Below are 27,438 nucleotides of genomic sequence, written 5' to 3'. Positions count from 1 at the left end.
GAATAAATGTTTAACCAGCATTAGTGGTCCTTCTTGCCTGAGAGTGAAGGTAGTGTTTATTCCCATCTGTGTTCCCAGAGCTCCAAGCAGAGGGCTTTGCACACAGGAAACTGAATCAGTTCTAGCCCAATGGATTTGTTCCATTTATCAGGAGAACTTTCGTAAAGTTAAGATTTCTGTGATATTAATGTGAAATACTTTAAAGAGGCAAGCTTTTTAAATCTGAGTAATTGGGTTTATTTTAAGTTGGCAAAAACCATCTATGATAAGAATTTTTAATTTAGCCGAAACAGGTTTGGCTCAGTGGATAGAGTGTCAGCCTGCAGACTAAAAGGTCCAGGGTTCGATTCCGATCAAGGGCATGTACCTTGGTTGCGAGCATATCCCCACTAGGGGTGTGCATGAGGCAGCTGATCGATGATTCTCTCTCGTCGATATTTCTAACTCTCTATCCCTCTCTATTCCACTCTGTAAAAAAAATCAACAAAATGCATTTTTTTAAAAAGAATTTTTAATTTAACAAATAAAGACAAAAATCTCCTCCCCCCCAAAAAAAAAACACCTACTTCTAACTCAGTTCACTGTTATTGAACATTTTTATGTTTGATTTAATCATACATTTATATGAACATAATAATAGATTAACTGTACAGACCTTACACTATTAAAACAGTTCTTCACAGTATACAGTTAAAATGTGATTTAGGGGGGAAGAAAGAAGAAAGGTGAAAAAGTTGTGGTAGAATTTGTGGTAAAAATTTAGAGACAAAAAATTTTTAAGTCCATTATTTGCATTGTTCCCACTATTATCGATATTTGGTCAGCCTAAACTGCTGTATGCCCAAATAATTTACAGACTTCCTAGAATTTGACTTGAGTAAATGTTCCTGCTTCATTACTCTATGAAAGAGTATAGTTTTCAGTGCAACTTAGTACAGCTAGGGAGAACCTTAGTCAGGAATAATAGCTCATTATTCATCCAAAGCCCTTTCATCTTCATTAGGTTTGTCAGATCACCTTTGGGTGTTGCCAGACTTATTGGTGACATGTGGGGCCAAGAGAGTTGCAAACCAGATTTGGGTTCTGGAAGAAACTTGTTCATTGTACTGAAGCTTCTCTTACTAAGTGGTGTAATTTCTCAATGTTGATGTTTTGTGCCATATATTTGTAGGGTGTGGTGTCTAGCTGAAGAAGGTTTTACTTTAGAAGGAAAGATGCTGTCTCCAAATGATCCAAAGTTGGAGAAGCGGGATCCGTTTTATCGATCTTTAGTGGCCAAGCAGAAGACCAGCGCAGAAATCATAAGTGAAGCGCGAAATGCATTAAGAACAGTTGGGACCCAAAGACCATTCACGCCACAGGAAGGCCAAAGAAAACTGTTTGGACCTGCATCTTCGAGGACACCAGAAAACAGACCCCCTTCCTCCTTCAGGTAGACGACACTTTTCTTTCCTGTACATCCAGATATGTAAGCCACGAGATGACACGTTCCCTTTGACTTCTGTGAATTATACCAGTTCTATCTCTTGTATTTCTTCAGGATTCTCAAAGGTAATTTTAGGCCTTGGGTCCAAGAAGCTGGCTTGCAAATGTCAATAGTGGATGTCATATCTATTTTATAAAGCAATATGAACAAAGCTTTTCAAAATCATCATATAGATTTCTTTTCATTACTCAGTATTTTCAGTTCTACCCAATGCAATGAAAAGACTTATGAATAAAATGTTTTAAGTACAAGATTTGTTAAAATAGCTCAAGGCTTTTGCATTGAATGCTCTAGTTTTGGGCTAGAGTTAACTAATATAAGCTAGAAATATGAGAAACGACTCTTCACAAACTAATATTTCTATTCCACCCCCTGTGCTAGCCTCCATGCATCCAATTTTGAGTCATCGGATTCCAGGCCCATTTCCGGTGCACGCCTCAGCCCGCTAGAGCTTGTGAGTACTCTATGCCACAAGAACTGTGAAATGGAATTGGTCAAAAATAGACCTAACGCACATATAATAATTTAATATGAAAACAAATTATTTTATACTTTTTCAAATATAATGGTTAGTATCTAATAAAACATTTTTATTTATCTACAGTTTAATAATAAGGAATTTTTAGAAATACAGAGTAACCTGGCAAACCAAATGTTTCACAGCATTTTTTAATTTAAAAAAGTTATGCATAGGTATCCTTTTATTTGTAATAGTTATATAAAAACAAAAACATGAACATAAAGGGTCAAATGTTTGCTACCAAAACAACGCCAGCAGTCTCCTGTCCCCTTCTTCGTCATTCTCCCCTCCCCAGTGGCTCTCACTTGAAGCTCTTTGGCACATGTTCTTGTTTTGTTTTGTTTTTCATCCAAATTTCTAAATAGCACAGGGTCTTGCTGCTCTCTGACTTAGGAGCTTGAGAAATTACTTAATGACTTCCCATTAAGGAAGATGAAGTCTTAACTCTTGTCTATCCTCCCACACCTCCTCACAACACATTCACCCATTCTGTCCCCACTGCTACTCCCAGTGTAGATTAGATATAGCATAACTTTGGCTAGAGTGCTTTTCTAGGATTATATTAACCCTGTTTACCGCTGAGCCTGGAACTAGTAATGATTGATGATGATCGCTTCTTCTTCCCTGCATAATTTTTTTGTTTTCCCTGGGATTAGTAATTGCCTTGCTTTTTTTTTTTCTTCTCGTTTTGTATTATTACAATTTCAATCCCAAACTCTTCCCAGTGCTTTACATTCCTTCGTACAGTCAGGCACATTAGATATTCTGTTGATTCCTCTCCTTGGAGAATTTTCACCCTCCGTCCTGGACTACTTGCCCTGGGTGTTTGGAGCACAGCTGGCTTCTCTCGCTTGTACTGGAGGTCCTGCTTCCTGTATCCAAAGTCCTCCCCTTTCTGGATTCACTGTCGATTTGGTGGAACACTCCCTCCTCTAACTTCCTGAGAAGGGGTGCATGGGAAGGGAATTATTTGAGACCTCCATTGCTGTTTTTCTCTCTCTGGAAGTATGTAGAATTTCTCTTTGTTCCCAGTGTTCTGAAATTTTATGATAATGGGCCTTTGCTTTAGTCCATTTTCATCCATCCTGCTGGGCACTTTCAGTGAGGAGTCAGCTCTCGGAAATGCCCTTGAACTGTTTTGATATGTCTTCCCCTCTTTTATGTTCTGTTTACTCTTTCTGGAATTCATTATTTGGATGTGGGAGCCTCTGGATTGGCACTTTAATTTTCATATTTCCTCTTTTCTGTTTCTCATCTTTTTTTAGAAGAGATGTTATCTTCTAGTTATTTTATTGAGTTCTTTTCATTTCTGCTATCACATTTTTAATTTTCCAAAAGCTTTCCCCCTTTAAATTATCATTTAAAAAATATAGTGTTCAGTTCTTGTTTCATGGTTGTAGCTTCTTAACTGCATATATTAATGATAGTTTTGATTTTTTTTAGTTATTTTCTTCTCCCTTTAAAATTTCTGGTGTGTGTGTGTGTGTGTGTGTGTGTGTGGCTTAAACAACACAAAATTTATTTCCTTGCAATTCTGAAGATTGGAAGTCTGATGTCAAGGTGGCAGCTGGGTTGATTACTTCTAAGGACTTTCTGCTGACTTGTGAATGGCTATCTTTTCCCCGTGTCTTCACATGGTCTTTTCTCTGTGTCTTGATGCATTTTTTCTGTTTGTTTCGTTTGTTTTTCATATTAGAGGCTCTTCTCAGATAGCTCATGCTGCTTGCTTGGCTGCCCTTATTTGAGGGTGGTAGCATGTAGAATGGGTTGGTCAACACATAGGTTATACCTACCCACACCCACATTTATTATTTTTTAAAATATATTTTTATTGATTTCAGAGAGAGGAAGGGAGAGGAAGAGATAGAAATATCAATGGTGAAAGAGAATCATTGATCTGCTGCCTCCTGCCCACCCCACACTGACTGGGAATCGAACCATAACCTCCTGGTTCATAGGTTAACACTCAACAACTGAGCAACACAGGCTGGGCCCAACACCTACATTTAGAGGGGAGGGTTCTGGCTGAACTGGGTTGTTTATGAAACTCCCAATGGCAATATATTTAGGGCTTTCCTTGAGGGCTAGTTAATTTTCTATAGAAGTGTCTTCTAGACTCTTGCCTGGAGGATAAAAGTTGGTTCTAACTTCCAGGAATCAGGTAGAAGAAGAAGATAGGAATGCCTGACATCCAGTGTTTAAATGTTCCATTAATATCTATGCTTACATAAAGTACCCTGACCATCAACTGTGCCTGATTCAGATTAGCCTGATTCAGAGCTGCTGTTTTACCGTCTTGAGAGAACAAACCTCCAATCTACTCCTGGGTTATGTAGCCTGATTATATAGAGCTGGGAGAGAATCACACAGACCTGCAGCCAATCCTTATTTTAGGTTCCCCTCCCTATGCCCCTGCTACTACAAGTACTAGTGACATCAACTCCTTAGACCTTTATGGAATTGGAGTGTCACTCAAGCTGCTTCTCAATTTGTGTTACTGTGTATGTGTGTGCATGTGTGTGTGAGTTTTTGGTGGACTGTTTGAAAGTTTCAGACATTGTAAGGTTTTATCCATAAAAATTTGTGTGCATCTCTTATGAACAAGGATAGTCTCCTAGGTAACCACAATGCTATCATTATGTCTCAGAAAATGAACATTACTCACTAATATAATATATAGTGCACGTCCAAATTACCATTTGTCTCATAATGTATCACATAGTCTTCAAGTATTCATCAAAAGGCTTTTGTGAAGAAGATTATACTTGTTCTTATATTGCAGATGATAAAGGTAAGATTCCAAAATAGTATTTATGAGCTGGTCATTATTGACATATGGCTTCTCGCACCTACCACCTTGGGAACCACTGGGTTTTGAGCCAACTACAGTAAGAGGACCTCACCTGAGCAGCCCAACGGTCTAGCTGGTTGTAGAATGACTCTCTAATCAGAATTCTGCCATTTGTCTCCTATCAATCATTTTTAATATTGCTGTAGTTTTTGGGACTCACTCAATTCCTTCCCCCACTCTTTCATAAAAATTTCTATTTCTAAGAGTAAATCTTGTCCTTGTCAAACTGGTATCATTCTGAGACTGTGGGGTTGGGTGTTAGGCAGAGATAATGTTGGCATTGGCCTCTGTTTAAGGTTATTGCTGTTAAATTTCTTTCCTGTGGAATGGTTGGGTGCTAGGTGCAAAGTAAAAATGGGTTAAGAAATCCCCATCTTAAGTTAAGTAGCACTTTTAGTTTGAAATATTTTTGTTAATAGTGGATCATGTAAGGGTCTTGAGTATATTTTATTTTAAACAATAAAGTTTGGAGCTCCCACTCAAGAAACTCTGCAAGTGGGACCTCACTCTACCTGTCCTTTGACAAAGGGAGGAATAAGGGGAAGTGAGAGTGGGAGGATGGAGAAGGGGGCAAAGAAGACAGGATAAAGGAGGAAGGTGGGGGTAGGGTATCTAATAGTTAGAGGTAAACTTGCCCAAAGAATTTGTGAAGTCCTAAACAACTGAATTCCCACACTATTTGGATCTAGGACACTTTCTCAGGCTTGTTTAAGAATTCCTCAACCATCAGGCAGACAGGGAAGAGGGATCCATGGAGCAACTCTTTCCAGCTCCCACATTTAACAGATCAGCTCAACTCTGCGCTTACACGTTACCCTCCCCTCTGTTTCTCACCATCTGGCTGTGGGCTGCCTGCACTCAGAAATGACCTGGGCTTCAGAGGGTGGTGGGAAAACAAATGCTCCTGGTCCTGGCCACTGAGGCGTTGGCTGGCTGGTCCGACGGGCTCACAAGGGTCCCCATTAGCACGTATGACTGTGTAAGAAAGAGGAAAGCCTTGCACCGTACAGTCTTCCCTTCACATTTACATCGGCCTGCGCTGTAGGGGGGCCTCGGCACACCTTTGTCCCTTATTAGCAGCCCCGTCCTTCCCTGGCAGCTCCGAGACCACGCTGTTGTGTGGTGGCAGCTATTCCTGCTTTCATTCTGCAGCTCTGGTTTGCTGGTATTCAGATTTATAGACACGGGGGCAGCTGCTCTCATGCTTTGATTGTAGAAGTAGGAAAAGACATGGGACTGTGTAAATAAATAGGGAATTGTGTCTTTCTTCACTATCACTTTCAAAACAGAATTCCCCCAGTGTCTCCTAACCTTACAAAGCTTTGTTACTTAAGCTCCAGGTATTTTTATTAAACTTTTTATTGACACACAGAAAAGACACAGATCCTAAGGGTGCAGCTTGATAAATATACACAAGCTCAGCACACTCAGTAAGTGGCACTCAAAGAAAACAGACCATTGTCAGCCCTTCAGACACCTCCCTACAGTGACTACTGTCCTCACTGCTCACAGCACATGTTAGTTCGAGTTGTTATTTTTATATTTTACTAGAGGCCCAGTGCACGAATTTGTGCACAGGTAGGCTCCCTCAGCCTGGCCAGTGATTGGGGCCCATCGGGGCTGATGGGTGGATGGGGGGATAGTTGTGGGGATGGGAGGAGCCATGGGACGTTGGTTGTGGGAGTGCACTGACCACTAGGGGGCAGCTCCTGCATTGAGCATCTGCCCCTTGGTGGTCAGTGTGCATCACAGAGACTGGTCCACCGATGGTTCTGGTCGTTTGGTCTTAATGGTTGCTTAGGCTTTTATAGATATAGATAGGAACCAAGCTCCGAGTATTTGGTGAGAAAAATAAAATGTAATATATTTTTAAAAGATGGAGACTAAGAAGTCCATACCTTGAGATTAGAGAAAATTCAGGGTGAGAAAAAGCAGACTAAGACAAAGCAATGTCTTTCACTGTGTCTGGAAGGAGTGGTAGCATTACTTCTGTGAGTCACCTGCTGGGAGAGACAGAAGAGCCTAGGGTACCTGCAAGAGAAAATCATGGCAATAGAAATTATGTCCAATTGCCACATGCAAACATCATGTGCTTGGAAGAATTTTAATATTTGCTTTCTAATTCCAAGAGATGTGTGTGTATGTCTCCTGTGTGTGTGTGTCTGTGTGTGTGTGTGTGTGAGCACACTTCTATTTTACAAATTAAATCATAGCAACTTTCTGGGTGGGATGTCATAGACTCCCGTTCCCAGCCTTCATGAAGAACAGGGGACACTCCATGTTCCCAACTGGTGATTGATTCCAAGGATCCAGGTCAGAAATCAGTCAGGGCCCAGGTGCTGGGAGGAAAGCCGAGCCAGCCAGATCCCTTAGGTGTTCTAGGAATCTTGTCTTCTTCCATCAGGTGGTTCTGTGAAAGTATTCTCTCTGTCTTCAAAGGACTGGAGCAGCTTGATCCATCAGAAGAAATCTTAAATGCTGACTCTCCAATGTCCCTGATTATACTCAAGTCCCTGTTTCATATCATGACACACAACTTGGGGGAGGAAGATTGATACTTGAAACCTTCTCTGAATTCTAAAATGCCATAAATTGTGTATTGAAAACATTTTTACTGTTTTGCTCTATAAACACCATTTTGCTCTGCAACATGGAAGACCATTTTGTAGAACTTGACATGATAGAAATTGATGGCTTCTTTAGTCGTTTTCCCTGACGAATTTAAAAATGCTTTACATGTGTCATTTTATATTTTAAGTAGACCAGTGAGGTGTATGTTTAAATGAGATAAATGATTTAGTAAAGGTCAACAGTAACTGGAACTAATTTGTCTTTATGCCAACACTGACCAGCATTGCACTAGGAAAATCCTGCCTTCTATCAGGGAGCAGGGAAGGGGCTTTATCTTGTCATCAGAGATAATTCAGTTATTGGGTAAAACTTAGCTTTGCAAAACTGTATTTTCCCTTTTTATAAGATCTTTTATTTAGTGCCCCAAACTTTTAGAATAGTTATGGAATTTATAAAACAAACAAACAAACAAACATTTATCTATCTACATTATTATTATTTGGCAGGCTCCTTGGTCTTTGCTTCATATTCAAGGTACCTGCAGAGTACAAACATTTTGAGATAAGAATATCTCGTATCTACATTCAATATTGAGATTGTCCTAATGTATCTTATCTTCCATAATTATACCTAAAGCACTTACTTTCCCATTTTATATGCTTTTAGCTTTTTTTGTTACTCTTAGCTTATGGCCTAAGTCACATTCTAATGAATATTTTGCAATACATTAGGGAGAATAAAAAATAAAGTGACTATTTATCAAACAAATATAGCAGAATTTATACTGACAAATGAGTGTTGTCTCCTTCAGAATAGTTGCCTCTGAATTCAGGATTTTTCTTCCGAGCAAGGTTGTGTCAGAGGCTAGGGCCCTGGCTTTGTGACTTAAAAGTAACTTGGAGCCAAATTTGGTAAATCATGAGTAAGTCACTCACATAGGGAAGGTAGCTAGCATGCCTGGAGCCTCCATAACAGGGATTGTATATAGGTTAGTGTCCCTGCAAGAAGGGGACTGCTGTCTCCATTTGGTAGCTGGGCAAGTTCAGAGAAGTCAGTTGCCAGCCCAAGTTCACACAGCTAGCAGTGGGTTCCACTCCAGAACAGTTTGATTCCAAAGTCATTTACTCTTCCTCTATTGTCCAGTGTTTCCCAAACTTTTGACATATGTGTACCCCTTCTATAATTTTCGTAACGCTGAGTACCCCTCGTACTCATGAGAATGTAGAATTAGGCACAGCTAAGCATGGGGCAGTGCATATCCCCACCAAACTCCGGTGCAACGTGTACCCCCACCAAACTCTTCCGTACCCCTGGGGGTACGCGTACCACACTTTGGGAAACACTGCCGGTATGCTAGTTATTTTATTTACCAGTTTTCTAGCTGTATTTAGGAGTATGTGTCCCTAAAGTCATAACTAATTTTTATGTGGTTCATGAACTGCTTTCAGATGTAAATGAACAAATATTTTGAGTACACCTGAAACTAATATAAAATAATATTGAATAATATAAAATAATTTTGAGTGAAAAATAATATTGAATGTCAACTGTAATTGGAAAAGAAAAAAATATTTTGAAAGATGTCATCATCATTGAAATAAGTAACTCCTTGGAGGGAGAACTCTAGTATAGATGCCTTTGTTCTCTTAATGTATATAAGAAAAACATGTGTTTAAAATTATGTGTCATATATGATAGATGACTTCACTCATTTTTCCAAATTATCTGACTTGAAGTTCACACTGGATTTTTAAAATATTTATTGACGAACCTGTGGGATTTCACATATTTATGTAAGTGACGTGAGGAACTTGAACTTGATTATTTTTGGTCAGAGACCCCAAAAGCACTATGGCCATAAGATTGCTCTTTCACAGACATAATTCTGCTCAAGTTGGAAGGAGGGAGCACTGACCTCCAGGCAACACTGAAAGTGGGAGGTTAGGCTTCCATGAGGTTCCGGCCCTGGGTGAAGGTAGATCTGAGGATGCTCTGGGCGGCACAGTGCCTGGTGGTGGCATTTTCAAAGTCTTTAAGGAATTAGAATTTTGCCAGTAATGTTTATTTTCAAAGGGTATGAGCATAGAATTCTAAAGATATGAAAAATAAGACATGTTTATGTCATAAGTCCAAGACAACTTCTTGCTCTTGTTTTGAAAGTGACTTCAAATTACTTCCTAAAATTTTATATCATTGCCCACCAGTGTGGCTCATTGGTTGAGCATTGATACATGAATCTTGAGGTCATGGTTCGATTCACACACCCATTCAGACACATGCCTGGGTTTTGGATTCGATCCCCAGTAGGGGTCCTGCAGGTAATAGACAATCAATGATTCTCTCTCCTCCTCTCCTTTCCTCTCTGAAGTAAGTAAAAACATATTTTAAGGAACAAATTTTATATCATTAAATAAGTACTTTTGTGGCGTCCAAAATGTGTAATGATAGTATTTATATTCCACATAGTTTTTGACACAAATAGGTGCCCAGTACATGTTTTCTGAACTGAATTGAACACATAAATTTGCAAAGCATGTTGAATATCCTCTAGGGCAGTGTTTCCTAAGCTTTTGACATATGTGCACCCCTTCTATAATTTTCGTAACGCTGAGTACCCCTCGTACTCATGAGAACGTAGAATTAGGCGCAGCTAAGCACGGAGCAGTGCATATCCCCACCAAACTCCGGTGCAACGGGCACTCCCACTAAACTCTTCCCATACCCCTGGGGGTACATGTACCACACTTTGGGAAACACTGCGAGTCTAATGAATGTTATCCAGCTGTTTGCTAGCATGGATAAACAGGTGTGTTTTTTTTTTTTAACACTAAGCAGGACGTCGTGTAATTAATACATTTGACAAAAACAATGAACAAGAGGTATCTGTATACCGCATTTCAGAGTAAGATGGCCAATGAGACTTGAGCCGGGGCGGGAACCAGCCAGACAGAAAGCTGGCCTGTGCTCAGCGGAGGGGCAGGGCCAGCCCAGGGGCGAGTCTGGGATGAGACACAGAAACTCACGCCAATTCTTTAAACATTCTCCTTCCAGAAACCGAAAGCTCCGGCAGCTCCCCCCGCAGAAGGGGACCCTGGCCTTTCCCTCCCGAAGCCCCCTGTGGACCCGGTGAAGATGCGGAGGATCAGCAGCGCCCGGGCGCGCCTGTTCAGGGCGGCCTCGCAGGGGGCGCTGCTGCCGGACCGGACGCCGCCCGCCGCCGAGCGTAAGGCCCAGTGACCGTCTTACACCGGGGGCGCGCGTGTCTCTCCAATTTGCACACAAAATGCTATTTTTATATCCTATGTTCAAACCCCACGTGTTTTTTTTGTTTTGTTTTTTTAACATGAACTAAGACTCAGTTAATAGTGTGCGAAAACTGGGTAAGAAATCTTGTTCATGTATTTTCCTGGGTGTTTATCAAAAATGCCTAAATATCATAGCTTTCAAAAAACCGTTACTTGGTAGAAAAAGGATATGAGGACCAGTATTTGCTAATAAATGGGCTTATCGCTATTGGATAAATGATTTTAAAATTAGAGTTGGAGAAATTGTCCATGTCATTAGGCCAGCGGTCGGCAAACTGCAGTTCGAGAGCCACATGCGGCTCTTTGGCCCCTTGAGTTTTTGGCAATGGCCAGCTTAGGAGTACCCTAGTTAAGTTAATGACAATGTACCTACCAATATATTGTAGTTTAAGTTTAAAAAATTTGGCTCTCAAAAGAAATTTCAATTGTGGTACTGTTGATATTTGGCTCTCTTGACTGATGAGTTTGCCGACCACTGTCCCAGACTATTAGGCATTTTTAAGACTTATATAACACCCACCAAGCCTGGGTCTCTGGCAGGACCTCTCAGATCCCCTGGGGAAATGTAAGCAAAAGTTGAAGGGGGGTTGTCCTGCTGTTGTGGAATTGCTGGCAGGTGTCTAAACCTGGGGACAGAGGGGCCTTCTAAGGCGTGGTCCCACCAGGTGGCCCTGCCAGGGCAAACTAAGTGTTTGTCAAACCAGGGACCATCCCATCAGTGGGATGACCATCAGTTTAGTGGATCACTCCAAGCATTTTTTTTTTATTTTTTTTTTAATGAAGTAGAGCAGCATGTAATAGAAAATGCTGGGGTGCACAGCAGACAACAGGGGGAACACGTGCTACTTTGAGAGACTTTTTCAGGCACACACCTGTGTGTTCAGGGCCATGTTGTAAATGTATTCTGTAGAGCATTTACTTTCAATCATGTTATACATTTATTATTACTCTATGTGGTCAGAAAAGGCTCTGGGCCGGTGGAACTGGCCCGCCTGCAGTTTGAGGCTCGGTGGAGGGGGGCAGCGGCCGCCCAGCGGAGGTGACTGAGGAGGGATGCGGGAGGCTGCGGGCCACTGAGGAGCCTCCTTGTTTCTTGCATTGCCTTGCATTCACCAACCTTTAAATGCAGAGCTCATGGGAGAGTCCAGGCTTGTGACTTCTTATGGAAAATCTAACGGTCCAGCCACTCCAGCCCCCATTCTGTGCAGCCCCAGGAGAAGGCCTGGAGCTGGGGGTGCCCACCCTGTTAGCCCGGGATGTGACTTCTGTTCCCCATGTCGCCAGCCACTTAGCTCACGTTGCTGGCTGGTTCCTGTGGTCCCCAGAGTCCCCTGACAGAGCTGGAGAGGCAGCATCCAGGAGAGAAAAGTCAGGCAGTGCTGGGGGGGTGTCAGTCGGTGATGCGTAGAGCAGGAGAGCCATCCCTCCAGCGATGTGGGAGCTGAGGCCAAAGGACACACAGGCCAAGCCGGGGGAATGCCCCGGCTCCATTCTGCTTGCAGGGGAAAGCCAGGCCAGAGTTTAAGCAAGGGGGACACATCATTCACCCTTCGTGTCTCAGTGTCGGAGCACATGACAGCCACCTGAGCAACTGAGGTCCCTGCCAGACCAGTTCATCAGAAGGGAGTGGCAACCCTAACCGGTTTGGCTCAGTGGATAGAGAGTCGGCCTGCAGACTGAAAGGTCCCAAGTTCGATCCCGGTCAAGGGCATGTACCTTGGTTGTGGACACATCCCCAGTAAGAGGTGTGCAGGAGGCAGCTGATCGATGTTTCTCTCTCATTGATGTTTCTAACTCTATCCCTTTCCCTTCCTCTCTGTAAAAAATTAATTTATATATATATATATATATATATATATATATATATAGAGAGAGAGAGAGAGAGAGAGAGAGAGAGAGAGAGAGAGAGAAAGAGGGAGGGAGAGAGAGAGAGAGAGAAGGGGGGTGGAGAAGAGAGAGGCAGCTGCAGGAGCTGCAGGAGCAAAGCCCTTGACAAGGTGAGAGGGATGGGGTCTGGAGCCAAGGTTGGGGGTGAAGGTAGACTCAGAGAGGAACAGGATGGCAGAGCTGGGTAAGAACTACTAAATGGCCGTTCACTAGATGGCTTTGAGCGCGGATGCCGCAGCCACGTTTAATGCATTAAACTCTGGGAAGCTCACGCTGAGAACCCTGCTGCTTCCCGAGCCATTCGCAGCTTTGTGAAGGTGCCGGAACAGGTGGCTGTGTCTCCCACCACCTGGTCTTCTGTGCTCCCGTCATGGCCCAGCTCCGCCCCTTCTGGGCCCTTAGCCCTTGGCCACAGCACACAGTTGTGCTCTGGGAGGTGCCGTGGATGGCAGGTACCTGTCCCAGCACCGAGGCCATCTTCACGCCTCCAAGCTGCACCAGAGCATGTCTTCGCTGTGGTTCTCTTAGCCACCACCTCACCATTTCCACCATCCCCGGGGTCTGTGTCAGCACCCAGGAAGCTATGGCAGTTAAAAGGCGCTGTCCCTTTAAAAGCGCACATTGCCCCATTGACCAATGTATTGTAGCACGCTGGCCTTGGTGTCATTGTCATGGTCATCGGCACGGGGGTTCCCTGGGCTGGTTTCCGTCTCTTGTGTAGAGAAGGGATCCTCTGCTGGGTCATTGTAAATGGAACTGTGTTCGCGGCGACAGAGTGACGTCCCTCCCTTTGGAGGGAGGTCACCTGCAGCGGCTACTGCCACAGGCCGGGCTCGGGGTGTGCTGGCGGGGTGGGAATTTCCAGTTTCAGAAAACGAAAGGGGAAGACATGTGTGTACCCATCTTCATGGGCCAGGATTCAATTGCTCCGTGTCCCTGGTCCGGTTTTCGGCTGGCGAGGGCAGTGTTGCTGACATCTCCTCAGTTATCCAAGCCAGCCTGCCCCTTCTCACCCACCACTGTCATCTTTGCCATCACCAACCCCCCACGGGCTCCCTCCATGGGCTTTCTAAATACTTCTTCTCGGATCTGCGTTCTCCTGTCCCACCTCTGCCTCACTGCCTTGGTCACCTCTGGCCTTGACCCTGGTCTCCTGCCCTCCTGTCTGGCTCCACCCTCACCCACTGTGGGGGCTGCAAGCAGGTCAACACAAGGTCACTCAGCCCGTGGAGCAGCCAGCAGAGCCCGGGGAAGCCACGCTTCCAACCAGACAAGGCTGTGGGCCTTGGCCCTCCATCTCACTGGGCCAGAAAAAATCATGTTGTGTGTGTGCCATCGGGGAAAGAGGTCAGGAAGCAAACAAACATCAGATTGTGTCGTCATCTTCTTGAAAACCCTTCAGAGGGCCCCCTGTGCCTAGAAAGAGTGTTTGCCAAGCTGAGTTCCAGGGGACTTTTAGCAAAAAATGAATAGCTTTTCCTTGGAAAAAGGTGCGCATACGTGCTCTCCCTCTCGGAGAGACACAATGCACGCGAGCACGTTTGGAGGGTTGGTAAAGGCCGTCTGGTAAAGAAACTGTTTGATTTTAATCCAACCCAGCATTTCACAAGTCTGCTTGACTGTGGAACCTGTCTTTGGGGGAACACAGTTTGAGAAACACCGACCTAGCACAAATGATGGTAAACTTTTCCTGTAAAAGGCCTAATAGTCAATATGTCAGACCTTGTAGGTCATGCAGTCGGTACATTTACTCAACTCTGCCCTTACGGAGAGCAAGCATAGACTGATTGGTGGCCGGTGAGACTTGAATTTCATATGATTGTCATGTCACAAAACATGGTTTTCCTTTTGGTTTTTACCTCCAACCATTTAAAAAATATGAAAACCATTCTTGGCTTGCAGGCTCTCCCAGAGCAGGAGGTGGGCCAGACGTGGTGGTAGTTTGCTGACTCCGGGCCTGGGGGATGAAGCCCCCACTCCTCGCATGCACAGCCCGGTTGTGATCAGTCTAAGTCTCCAGGCCCTTCTCTCAACCCGCCCTGGCCTAGCCCACCCCGCAGGCTATGCACCAACAACGTGGAATTCCTTGCATTTCCCCGGACCCGCCCGTCCTGTTGTTAGGAGCCTCACTCGGGGCCTGCTGTATAACTTGTCGGACCTGGTGCAAAACGAGAATGCGGAGCTCTCTGTTAAAAAACTATTCAGGATTTCAGGCAATAGCAAACACTAAGCCCATATGGGGCCCTTCTCAGCTGGGCCCGCTCGACTATCCAGTTTGTACACTCATGAGGCTGGGACTCGAAGCTTTTGTTCCTCCTTCTCAGAACTCCTTTTTGCCTCCTGCTAACCCTTCAAGATGCTTCCCAGGCTCCACCTCCTCCCCGAATCTTCCCCCGACCAAGTCCCAACCCCTGAGGGCTCCCCCATTCTCTCTGTCACCCTCACCTGGCTCCGACCACTACACTTGTCTGCACTGCATTGTTCTCATTTCCCAGGTCTGCTTCTCTGTCTCCTCTACTAGACTGAGCAACTTCAGAGGCGGAGAGGTTTTCCTCTCGTTGTAGCCAGAGAGACTAGGACAGGGTCTGGTATACAGCAGGTGGTAAAGCATGTCCGTGCGCTGGAAGCGCTCCTGCGTGGCCATGCAGACCCGTTACAAAGCGAGCACCGCGAGCTGCAGAGGTCTGCCGGGCAGACACCCGGCACCGCACTCGTGCTCCGTCGGATAGCGGCGCTCCATCCGGAGCGGGAGCGGCCCAGGAGGCCTGCACTGCAGGAGTAGCTGCCAGCTCCCCCCGGCAGACTGTGAAGACAGAGGGGTGCAGCTCCTTCAGCTCTCAGGTGGGTAGGTTCCCCCCTCTAGGCCAGTAGCCCCTGGCGTGGGTGCCGAATAAATGTTCAAGGAGAGAATGGATGAAAGAAACACATGCTAAGACATAGGCACAGGCTGAAGCTTCTTTGTGATCTCTGCCTTGTGATTCGGTAGCAGAGATCTCTAAGGGAGCGTGCGCCGTGCAGAGCCCTGGGCCAGCAGCCAGGGCTCTTGCGTTCCGTGAATGATGACGACACTGACATCTAGGTTTTGAGTGCGACAGGTCACTAGGCCATGTCATTTAACTCTCACCACGTCCCCAAGAAGTGGGGGTCAGGGAGGAAGGGGAGGGAAAAGTGGAGTGTCCTGCTCGTCACACTTGAGCCCACGTCTGCTGAAATGCAAAGCCCACTCTCTTCCCGCTGCACTGAACTTCCTCTGTGACCTCACACTGGCCCCTTAGCCTTTGGGGTTCTCAGCTTTCTCACCTGAAAAACGATGGCGAGCCTCGCCAACCTCTCGGGTTTCCTTTGGCTTTCCGATTCGGTGTGCGGACGCAAGGAGCTCGGTCGGAGGCATGGACTGGGTGGTTTTGTCGTCGGTTTCCATTGGTTTGTTGGTTCAAGTGCAGAGAAGGAAACCTTGAGTTGTTTTGGAAAAGCTTTGCAAAACAGTCTTTTTGTGTATGAAGCTCATTCCCCCTTCCGCTTTGAAAACATATTTTATCACAGGCGAGGGTAGAGTAGCCGCAGCATGGATAAGCCATCCTTTGTGTCAGTGCTGAATTGTAAGTGTAAGACTCTGCAGCCATAAACAAGGAAGGCGTTTTGGTTCAGAGGCTGGACATCTTTTTGCAACTCTATCTTGGTCCCCTTCCGAAAGCCTGGGTGGGCTGCAGCGCACCCCTCCGTTCACCAGCTGGCAGTGATCTGCCGGCCTCCGCGACCCAGCCGGGCCCCTTGACCACCTCCCCTCCTGTCCTCCCCTCACACACTCCCCGCCTGCTGCTCCTTGAGCATGTGAGGCACAGTCCTGCCCGAGGGCCTTCCCCTCTGCCGGCAACCCCGTCCCTTGGCATCTGATGGGCAGGTGCCCACCTCCCTCAAGGGTCCACCCTTTTCCAGGCCCCTTTACCCTTCTCCACTTTTCTCCTTCTGCTTTTATCCATCACACTTGTCTTATATGCCTTATTTATTATGGTGTATTACTCATTATCTGTTTATACCTATTCGGATGTGAGCCCGATGAGGTCAGGGATCTTTGTTTTGTCAACAATATATCCTACGTGGCTAGGACAGTGCTTGACATCAGGGGGGCACTCAATAAACATCTTTTTTTTATAAAAAAAAATCATAAATTACTAACATGATTGCATTTAGGAATAGGATGGTATGCAGGGTATGTACGTGGACTTAGTTCATAAATCTAAATTTAAGAGTTTGTTCCTTAGGTAGACCCCCAAGGTAATAGAAATAAGATCCTCTTCATTTTTACCTGCTGAATTGATGATGCCAAGCCTAAAACAGTGGTGAGGTCTCATACGTCCAGGGATGTTGTATCTATAGTTGATTATAAATGATGTAATTCTTAAATTGTGTACATTCTTATATTAAATATATATATATTGAAAGATGGTGATTCCTAAACTAAGAAATGCTTTGACAAAACATTTCCTTGGTTATTACAGGAAAGAAGACAGTGGAATCCAGAGACACAATTAGTATGGGGGACTCTCCAGTGAAAATCAATGGGATTTATTTAACAGAACCAAAGGCCGCTGACCACTTAAAGAGTCGCCCACTTCAGCTTACTTACGACGGAGGCTTCAGAGAAATTAAGGAGCAAGAAGTGTTCAAAGGGGCGACGCCCTTGCCATCTCATCGGAGAAGCGGAGGGTCAGTGTTCTTTTTATTTGCCTTTTCTGGTGAGGGCAGCAGTGTCACTTAACAGTTTGTTTTCTAGCTTATGCAGACGATTGGTTCACATGTCCTCTTTTATAGAAAGCAAATTTTAGGTTAGCGATACACGAGAAGGGAAGATTTCTTCTCACAGCTGAATGGAGTTGATTTTACATCGTTCCCCATTTAATCCTTAGGAAAACATTTGCTCCTACTTGCCTACATGCTGCTTTGATAGGACTGTCAGATTAAAGTCCTGGCTTCGGCTGGACTGTTGTAGCCCGCCCTTGAGGGGGACTGATCATTCTCTTTGTGTTATTTGGGATTCTTGCCTGGCCTGGAATCTCTTGATCCCTCCCTTTGGGTGAGTTCACTATTGTTAGCTCCACAAACTTGGACGTTTTATTTTTCAAATTAATAGTTAAAGCAGGAGCGTGCTGTGGATTTCTCTTTCCATGACATCCCTCTACTAATCCCTCATAAAATGAATGATTGGGAATTACTTTATTTCACACCATGTTTCTAGATAGGGCTTTTTTTTTTTCTTCACACTAATTCTCACTGATACCTTCATCCTTTCCCCTCCCTGCCTCCAATCTGGGGAGCCCTAAGTTCATACCGTATCATGTTCCTGGATAGGACTTTCCAGGGCTTTTCCCAGAAAAGTGAGGAGCAAATGTCCTGTCGTATTAAGGACTTGTGAGGAAATGTTCACTGCATGGACCACGTGGATTCTTACCCTGACGTTTCCCGAGGCAGCCTTGAATAAGTGGGGGTCAGGGCGAGAGCAGGCTCTGTTTCCAGTCCCAGCCAGTCACGATCCTAAATAGGCAGAAGGTCTTGGGCCGAACAGGGTCACTCAGAGATATTTTTCCATGACTTTCCATTGGGTCATTATGGACAGCTGCCCAGTTCAAGTTTGTCTACTGAGATTAAATTCCGCGGCCCATTTCAAGACCAAGTCCTCGTTGCCCTCCCTTTAGACCTCAGGCCCGACTTTGCTTTGTACACAGGTTACGTGCTCAGAACCCTTCCCCGGACTGGCTGCTTGGCAGCCGGCTGGTCCCGCCACACTGACCTTGTGCTGACAGCCCGGGGAGCGTGGCACATGCGGGATTTCTGTTAGGCAACCTCGTCGTCCTTGTAAGGTCGCCTTGCATTCAGAACATTTTGTAAATTAAAGGGACAATGAAATGTCTCCTTAAGTGGAAGAGAACAAAACTTCAGATTGGGACTTGGGGAGTCGAGCACAGCACACGAGACTGGCCATGGCCACAAACGCTTTGCTGTTGCTGAGTAAGAACAGGCCGCGGCCCAGAGCGTAAGCACAGGCCCGCGGAGACGGGTGCTCCCCTCGGCCGGGAGCGGGCACCCTGCTGGGCCCAGCCGCACAGGGATGGGGGCTGACCAGGGAACCCCAGGCAAGCGCTGTTTATTGTTTCATTTATTTTTTAAAATTTATTTTTCATTTTCGCAAGCCTTCAGATGTTGCAAAGTGGCCTGGCCAGCCAGAGTTCATTATGTCTTCCTCGGCCTGGGACAGCAAAGGCATTCTCAGTGACGTAGCTTATTCCACCAAAGCAAAGAAGCAGTCAGTTAGGGCCTGGACGTGCTTCTTCCCGCCTGTCCAAAACCGTGAGGCGTGGGCACTAATTGCTCATTGTTTCCCTTGTTTTGTTAGCGTGGCGTTGGCCCGGGGAATGGCCGGGACAGAGCTGGGTTTGCAGCATACCCTGGCAGGTCTCACTGCCAACGACATTGCTGCTTTATGAATCTTTAGCTCCTTTAATCACTGGATGGGATTTTGTTGAGGTGCCAAAAAAAATAAAAAATAAAATTTTTATACAGTAGGATTCAAACAAACCAGCGAATGGAAACTATTAGCAGTTCCTTCATTAATTACATTTGTAAATCAATCCGGGACACTTGATCATCGTTTCTTGTAAACATTTAAGTGAATAATTCCAAGAAATGATCTTTGCTGTGCAGTGGCATATTCCCAGTTTTGATGCGAAAGCCTTACCCTCAATTAACATTGTTTTCCTCTCTCGCCCATAAACTGTGAAGTGAAGAGTCCTGTCATGAGCGGGGCTACCGAGGAAGGGAGGGGAGGGGATGCTCAGCTAGAAGAGGAAGCGGCCTGGGACACAGGCAGACGGGTAAAGGGGACAGAGGAAGAGAGGACACGCTCCCCATGCAGGGACGAGGGTGGGCGCAGCCACCTCAGGCTGAGTGCTCGGGCTGCGGAGTGAGGGAGGAAGGAGGGAAAGAGCAGTTTAATTCAGTGAAAGCACGTTGATTTGTGAACGTTTAATTTAGAATAACTTAAATATAAGACAGCTAACTTAATCATGGGGTGGACTGGAGTTTAGCCTCATGCTAGTTGTCATGGGAAAGGGTTTGCTAATCAAGAGATCATCACAGACAAGATCCTGGGCAACTCGTTACCTTTCCGAAAGAGCACACACTCTCAAGGACTTCCCGAGTCATCACATAACTCATGTGCGTGTCATAGCAGTCTCTGTGCGTCCCATTAAGGATTCCTTTGGAGTCGGGCAGGCTTGCTCCTTAGCAACACTCTGTTTTCTCCTCCGTCGTGTTGCTATAAGGATTTAACAGCGTTCATTAAAATATGTACACAAAGGTGGGCCAAAGTAAGTTTATTGCTGTCCCTATGGAAAATGACATGCAGGTTATGATTATTACAATAGCTTTATTAACTGTTTCATTACTCACAACTGTAAACCTACTTTTGATTTCCCCTTTCTGTGCAAATATTGTTCAAACTATTATGGTTTGGAAATTAACTTTTAGGAGGAAATTAATTTTTAGGAGGAAAGGACAGTTCATTGTGGAGTCAGAACCTTTCGCTGGGGCCGGAACCCCTGATTTGGTTATTCTCTCAGCTTCACGAGTTAGCTGTGTGCTGTTTAGCAAGTCTCTCAACACTTTTGGGAGCTCAGTTTTTAATCTGCAAAATGGGAATAACTGTGCTCCTTCACTCCCATCTCTTCCCAGCCCTCACCATGGGTTGAGGAACGATGAAGAATACTTGAAAGGTTTACATTTAAAGTACCAAGGGCTGTTAGGATTATTCGAGTGAGAAAGAAGAGAAGAGGGCTCTCTGGTCCAAGGTGGCAAAGCAGAGGCATTCTGCAGAAACCCAATCAAAGCAACAAAGAATGAAACACCGAGAAATAAGTGTCATCCATGAAACAACAGCAACAAAAAATGGAATGTGAAGCGAACTTCACACTGTGTTTAGGGCTCCATCCCCTCCCCTCTGGGAAGTGAGCTGTCCTGCACACGGTGTGAAATCCTGTGCAGTCTGTTAGGAGGAGGACGGTCCCTGTCTTCCCTACCCCTCCTCCTAGACGTGGTCAGCGGTCAGAGCTGGGGAATCAGAATTCTCCAACCCACCAGCCATAGCAGTTGGTTCGGAGGAGGACACATGATCCAAGCCAGCCCAGTGGAATTCCTCCCTCGTACTTTTGCCAATGCCTTTGAGGAAAGTGCTTTTTCTCCCAAGTTCACAAGCTATAAAGATGATGTTGTCTTGGAGCCAACAGTGGCCATCTCATTGCCTTGTGCAGAGTGACTGTGAGAGGGAAGTGAGGTATAAACAAACAGAATGGAGATAGTGACCAAGTTCAAGGATGTTATATAAATCCCTAAATCCAGCGGTGCCTGAGGCCACCACATCCACACGGTGGACTGCCCTTATCCCCATCTTTTGTTTTCCCTCCCTCCTTCCTTACCTTCTTTCTTCTTTTATTTATTTTGACAGGGACAGCTTGTGGTACTTTAGATGAGGTTGTTGTCGCTTGGAATATTGCAACTAAAAGAGTCTAGTTAACCTGCCAGACTCTATGAAACATAGATGGAAACGAGGGAATTTGAGAGCCGACACCTCCTCAGACCTTGAGAAAGAAACAGGTTTCACTAAAACTGAGTCTCTCGGGGCAGAAAGATGTAGCCAGGTGTTATTCATTAAAGAAGCGAGGTCTGAGGATGTGGGCAGGCCACAGGAAAGGTGAGGAAGCCACGGTGAAGACCCCATTCGAGACATTCAAGATCCGATCATGAAGCAAACGGGGGCGGGGCGGGGCGGGGCGGGGCGGGGCGGGAGGGTGAAGCTGAGGGTGACATGCTCGCCTTGCTTCCTGTGAGCCAGCTAGATTGGGATGGGGTGCAGTTTGGTAGGTTAGAGCACAGGGCTTTTCTGTAAGTCACAGCAACCTGCTACACATAGTCAAGGGAACATACACTCAAAATCAAGAAAAATAACAGACTTGGTAAATGGATGGTCAAGAAAAACTAAAGCTGATGGTGCAGCATACCCAGTTCTCTCCTTCTGTGGATTCTTTTCATTATGAAACAAATTAAAGAAAATTAGTATTAAGACAAGAGTTAACATGAGACTTGATCATAGATATGTAAAGAACTTAATAAACACAGATGAAGAAAATGAATTGCAAAAGGATTACTCTCCAAAAACAAGGAAAGTGTTAAAACAATTTTGCATAGCATTGAAGAGATGATTGATAATGTTATTAGTCTATTTTAAAAAAAGGGGGGAGGGGGGACTCGTGTGTTTTTTTTATTTTAAAATATATTTTTTATTGATTTCAGAGAGGAAGGGATAGGCAGAGATAGAAACATCAATTATGAGAGAGAATCATTGATTGGCTGCCTCCTGCCAACTGAGGAGCAAGTCCACAACCTGGCATGTGCCCTTGACCAGAATCGAACTTGGGACCCTTCAGTCCACAGGCCAACGCTCTATTCACTGAGCCAAACAGGCTAGGACAAGAGCTCTTCTTTGGTTTATAAGAATTCAAATTGGAGATTATGAACCCATATAAAGAGATGAAAAGTATGCTCATAGTTATCTAAAAAAAAAAAATGGGAAAAGTGTAAATGTGGAGAGGAAAGCCATGTTAGATATGAAAAATAAGAATAAAACAGCTGACAGTACAATGAGAGTTAGTGGACAGGCTAGAGGAACTCATTCAAAATGCAGAAAGTAAGAAGATTGGAAAATGGTTAGAGAGTTTGACATAGACATGGAAGGTGTGACACCTGTATTCCTGAGTCCTCCTCCTGCTCCTCCTTTTAGTAATATCTGACTTTGAAGTAAGTTCCAGCACTCTTCCAAGTGATTTAACTCACTTGATTTTTACATAAATCCACTGAGAATGGAAGAAAGCAAAAGAACCAGAAAAAATATTAAGACATAATATAACACAACTTTCAGAAATAAAGATTTGAATCTGAATCTCAAATGGACACATTGTATTGAAAAAAAAAATGATTTAAGACATCACCAATGGTGCTCAGCATTAGAACACTGCCCAGCACATAGTCCACACCCAGTTAGTAATTGTTGGTCACAGGGATAAATGGAAGAAGGTCTCCTCTGGCTGTCCAGGCTCAACAAGCAAGTCACACAGGAGGAGGAGAAGGCAGGCCGCCCGGCTTTATTAAAGCGCCCCCTGTGCTAGAAGACAGTCAAGTCACGTCTGTGAAGTCCTAAGAACAAGAAGGACACCCCGACAATCGGGTCACCCTCCCAAGTTTTTCAGCAAAAAGGCAACACACATTTTCAAATGTGAATGAAATCTGGGTCTGTAGTACTAATGTGCTTTCTAGATCACAAAATGATGACTCAAAATCCAAAACTCAGAAATGAAGAAGCTGTGGTAGAAGCATTTGTGGTGAGTATTGACTTCCATATTGAATTAAAGTTAACAACTCTGAAAATGATGGCTAAGGAATGGAAACCTTGATGATGTGATAGTAACATAAATAATCAGAAGCGGTGTCTGGGGGAAGCATGAGTGCTAATGGCTTCACTGCATAATGGGGAATAGATTTTTCAGTCGCTACAACCTGAAATGGAAATAGGTTGTTTAAAAAGAGTGATTTCAGCATCCTAATGTTTTTCATTGTGTTTTTCTTTTTCTTAACTTCAGAGAAATCTTTTAGAAACTAAAATCTTTTGGGAGGACCCATTCATCTGAAGTTCTACAATGCCTTCAGTTTCACCTCAATTTCTGTTTCTCTGTTAAAGTCAAGTGAAATTTATACTTCATACTTTAAAGTTGCAATGCCATGTATTGGGATCCCATTTATATGTACCCTTTCCCTGCCCTTCCTCCAAGTCACCTTTCCATTCTTTCATTTGTTTATCTTTTTATTTGAATATATGCAAAATATGTCTGGATGGTTACTACATATTAACAATATTTGTTTCTGGGTGGTGGGATTCTGGGTGATTTTTAAAATAATTTTCTTTGTACTTTCTTATATTGCCCGGCCTTAAAAATAATAATAAATATGTCATTTATTTCCAAAAATAATGAAGTCATGATTCTGTTAAGAAATTAAGGGTAATGTGGCCGAGAAACTGTTTTAATCTGGAGAAGATGCATGGGTCAGAATGATTTGGGGGCATCCCACCTTGTTTGATAGTTTCCACGTAGGAAGCATGTCTTGGGAGAGGTAGAAATGGACCCTGTCCCTGTGGGGGCACTCATGAGTGCATCTGGCTTGGCCACTCAGGTGTAGTCTGTGGAAGAGCAGCATCAACATTACCTGGGACTGTGTTAGAATTTAGATGCTCAGGCCCCACCCAAACTTGCTAAGTCAGCGCCTGCATCTTTATAACATGTCCAGGTGATCTGCGTGCGCACAAACGTTGTGGAAGCACTATGCCGTGGTTTCTCTGTACTCAAGTCTCACTGTGCAGCCGTGAGGAGGCATGAGGGCTTTTCACACGAGGTTCTTTGAAACTGTGCAGCTATGAAGGCCACGGGAAGCATGAAACTGGGCTTTCACTCTGAGCTCAAGGAATTTAAGCCTTGTGTCTCCTTCTTAGTGTAAGAAAAAGCTTAGCTCAGCCCTATCCAGTATGGCTCAGTGGATAGAGCATTGGCCTGCAGACTCAAGGGTCCCAAGTTCGATTTCGGTCAAGGCCATGTACCTGGGTTGTGGGCACATCCCCAGTAGGAGTTGTGCAGGAGGCAGCTGATCGATGTTTTTCTCCCATTAATGTTTCTGACTCTCTATCCTTCTCCCTTCCTCTCTGTAAAAAATCAATAATATATATATATATATATATATATATATATATATATATATATTTAAAAAGAAAAAGCTTAGCTCAAAAATTTGCTAAATTTTCTTTTTATCATAAGTATCCTTTAAATTTCCTTTTCTGGTTTTATATGTAATTTTTCCCAAATAGAAATAAATTTATCCTTTTTTTTTCTTAATTCCAAATTCTTCTATTTAGTTGACTTAATATCCAGTTATTGCTCTAAAGTAGGAGGCAACAAATGACAGTCCAGGAGCCAAATGTGACCAGACATCTATGTTTTTATAGCTCTTGAGCTAAGAATTGTTTATGTTTTTAAATTGTTTCCTTTCTTATTATTATACTAGTGACCCAGTGCACAAAATTTGTGCACATTAAAAGGGAATGAATTAAAGGAAATATTTTAATATTGTTATTTGCCCCTTTTCTATAATAGAAATGTCAGAGATGAAAGAAAATTAGTAAAATGTATATGAAAATCTCCCTCCTGTCAGAGTTTGAGGCACACCACAGGAACCAGAGTCAAGTCCCCACCCACCCATGTACACCTTGAAATCGCAGGAGACCCAGCCCTGGCTGGCCCCACCCCCATCAAACCCCGCTGGGTGGGAGTGCGTGGCCTCTGGTCCCTGCTGATTGCTCATTAAGGTAACTCAACCTCCGCTGTGGGCGTAACCACCTTGTGTTACGGGATCCCTGCCTCTGCTGTGGGCGCAACCATCTTGTTATGGCATGATGGTCAATTTGCATATTCCCTCTTTATTAGATAGGATTTTTAATCCTCATCTGGTTGATGCTTATTGATTTTAGAGAGAGGAAAGGGGGTAGGGAGAGAGAGAGAAAGAGACATAAATCTGTTTCTTCCTGTACACCCACCAACCAGGAATCGAACCTGAAACCCAGATATGTGCCCTGACCTGGAACCAAATGGCTGCCTCCAACCAGCTGAGCCACTTGGCCAGGGCTAAGTCATGACCTTTTAAATGGTCACAAAAGTACCCACATACTAGCCTCCATTTTGCCAATTGGCACACAAAGTGTAAAATACATACTGTCTGGCTCTTCAAGAAAATATTTGCTGACCCCCGATTATAAAAACCTTACTCATAATGATTGAAAGAACTATCTGATTATAGCAAAATCTGAATTTTAGGATAGTTTTAAAGAAGTATATTTTATATGTTTGTTTGTTTATTATCAGTGTATATTTTATCCAGCAGTTGATGTTGTTAGTGTGACTGATTCATGCATGGGCCTTAGTAACTCAGTCTTTGTATGGCAATGCCTCGGCTAGAATTTGGTTCTGATTGTTCAGAGTGAAATGAGGACCTCTGTCAATAACTGGGAAACATGTGGGCTGCAGATGAGAAGCCTGGGATGCCAAATCCATTTTGCTTTCCTCAGAACTCCAACCTGATTACAGATGGGACCAAAGGAAAGACAGACCTGAGAGAATTACAGAGAGATGGAGCCAAAGCCCTGATCACACCATGCCTAAAACCCACCCTAGCCCTCAACTTCTGGGTTAGAGGAGCCAATAAATTTCATTCATTGTCTTTCAGTTAGAGTTAGGTTTTTGTTATTTGTAGATGAAACAATCTTAACAAATAAAATGGAGTTATTCTACCTCTAAGAAGAATGTCACAGAATAGCTCTAAGGAATAATTTCTGGAATTGTTTTATCCCTGGTACATCAAAATCATGGAAAAATATAATTATGGCCTTTAACAACACGGAACAGGAAACTGGGCAGAGGAGCAATTATACTGGATGACAGCATCAAGATCTAAAACCATCTGATAGGCAGGAACATTTTACCAAATATAACACTGAAATTCAATAGGAACGAGTTTAAGCAAATGAATACGAATGAGCTGCATGTGTAAGAAAAGACAAGACTTGGCCAGCACCGTGAAGTGACCACCAAAACCACTGATACAGTGCCGGGCGGTATTATTAAGACTATCACCTCTTTGCTCCTGTAGCGCCGTGCTGGGTTCCAGACTTTAAAAGAGATCCAGACAAACAGACACTCAGGGAGACTCAAACAGGCTGGCAAGGATATGTAAAACCTTACCAAATGAGAAACATTTGAAGGAACCAGAGAAGTGTGTTAATGACATCAATAACAGCAGCTGCAATGATGGTAAACACTTAAGTACTTACCATGTGCCCAGACTCCACATTATATCATTCCATCCTCACAACAACCCTATGGGGAGAAGGACCATTATTTGCCACCCCCTCATACACAGGTGAAACTAAAGTTTAGGTAAAAATCTTACCGGAGCTCACACAGCTGGTAGGTGGTAGAGCCAAGAGCTTTAAGTCACAGGAGATGGCATTAAGTGGTGAACGTACCATCTTTCAAGGATTGCCAAGAAGAAGAAGGATGAAGACTTGTTTCCTGTGGCTCCGATTAGTAGAAACAAAACCAATGGGTAGAAGTTACAGGGAAATAGATTTCCATTGAATATAAGGCCATCTAATCTCCTCCTCTTTAGCAAAGGGGGAGAGAGGGTTCTTTTTAAGATCATTGACTCAACACAACATTTCTGGACAGTTCTCCCTCAGTCCTCATCTTCTGGACCTGTTAATCATACTCATTTTCACAACATTGGGCTACATGAGAGCATCTTTTATTTCTCCTCTTCCTTTGGACGGACTCCCTCTCCCCTTTCCACCATTTCCCTTGTTCTTACAGGATAGTTCCATGGGTCGGGTCTTCTGAGCTGCTGCTTTGACCTCTGGCAGATAAAACCATCTTGTCCTGATCTCCACATCTCCTTTCCAGATACTCCATTTTCATCAGAAAGTCAACGTGGCAAAACCCAAACTTGCTTCACACCTCTAACTGTTCTACTCCCCTCCCTCCCCGTTCTAGGTAGCAACCCTACTACCCTATGCCTCCAGCTCTACCTTCTGTTTGTTTTGTCTGAAATCAGTCACTAAATCCTATCATCTTTTTATGTATAGGACCTCCGGTATTTATTCTTTCTTGTCCAGGCC

General features: G+C 44.1%; 1 protein-coding gene across 1 annotated transcript in view; it reads left to right on the top strand.

Moving 5' to 3' along the window:
* Window positions 1-1,176: 1,176 nt before the first annotated feature.
* ARMC2 (armadillo repeat containing 2) overlaps window positions 1,177-27,438 on the top strand; it is an 85,178-nt gene continuing 58,916 nt past the window's right edge. Inside the window, exons 1-4 of the mRNA XM_036415008.2 lie at window positions 1,177-1,432; window positions 1,868-1,940; window positions 10,480-10,651; window positions 17,120-17,327. Of these exons, the coding sequence (XP_036270901.1) occupies window positions 1,215-1,432; window positions 1,868-1,940; window positions 10,480-10,651; window positions 17,120-17,327 (671 nt within the window). The 5' untranslated portion in view covers window positions 1,177-1,214. The remainder of the gene's footprint in view (window positions 1,433-1,867; window positions 1,941-10,479; window positions 10,652-17,119; window positions 17,328-27,438) is intronic.

The sequence above is a fragment of the Pipistrellus kuhlii genome, unplaced genomic scaffold (assembly GCF_014108245.1).
Source record: "Pipistrellus kuhlii isolate mPipKuh1 unplaced genomic scaffold, mPipKuh1.p scaffold_m20_p_5, whole genome shotgun sequence".
In the NCBI taxonomy this organism is placed as follows: domain Eukaryota; kingdom Metazoa; phylum Chordata; class Mammalia; order Chiroptera; family Vespertilionidae; genus Pipistrellus; species Pipistrellus kuhlii.
Note: the sequence above shows the minus strand (reverse complement) of the source record. Positions and strands in the feature narration are given on the sequence as shown.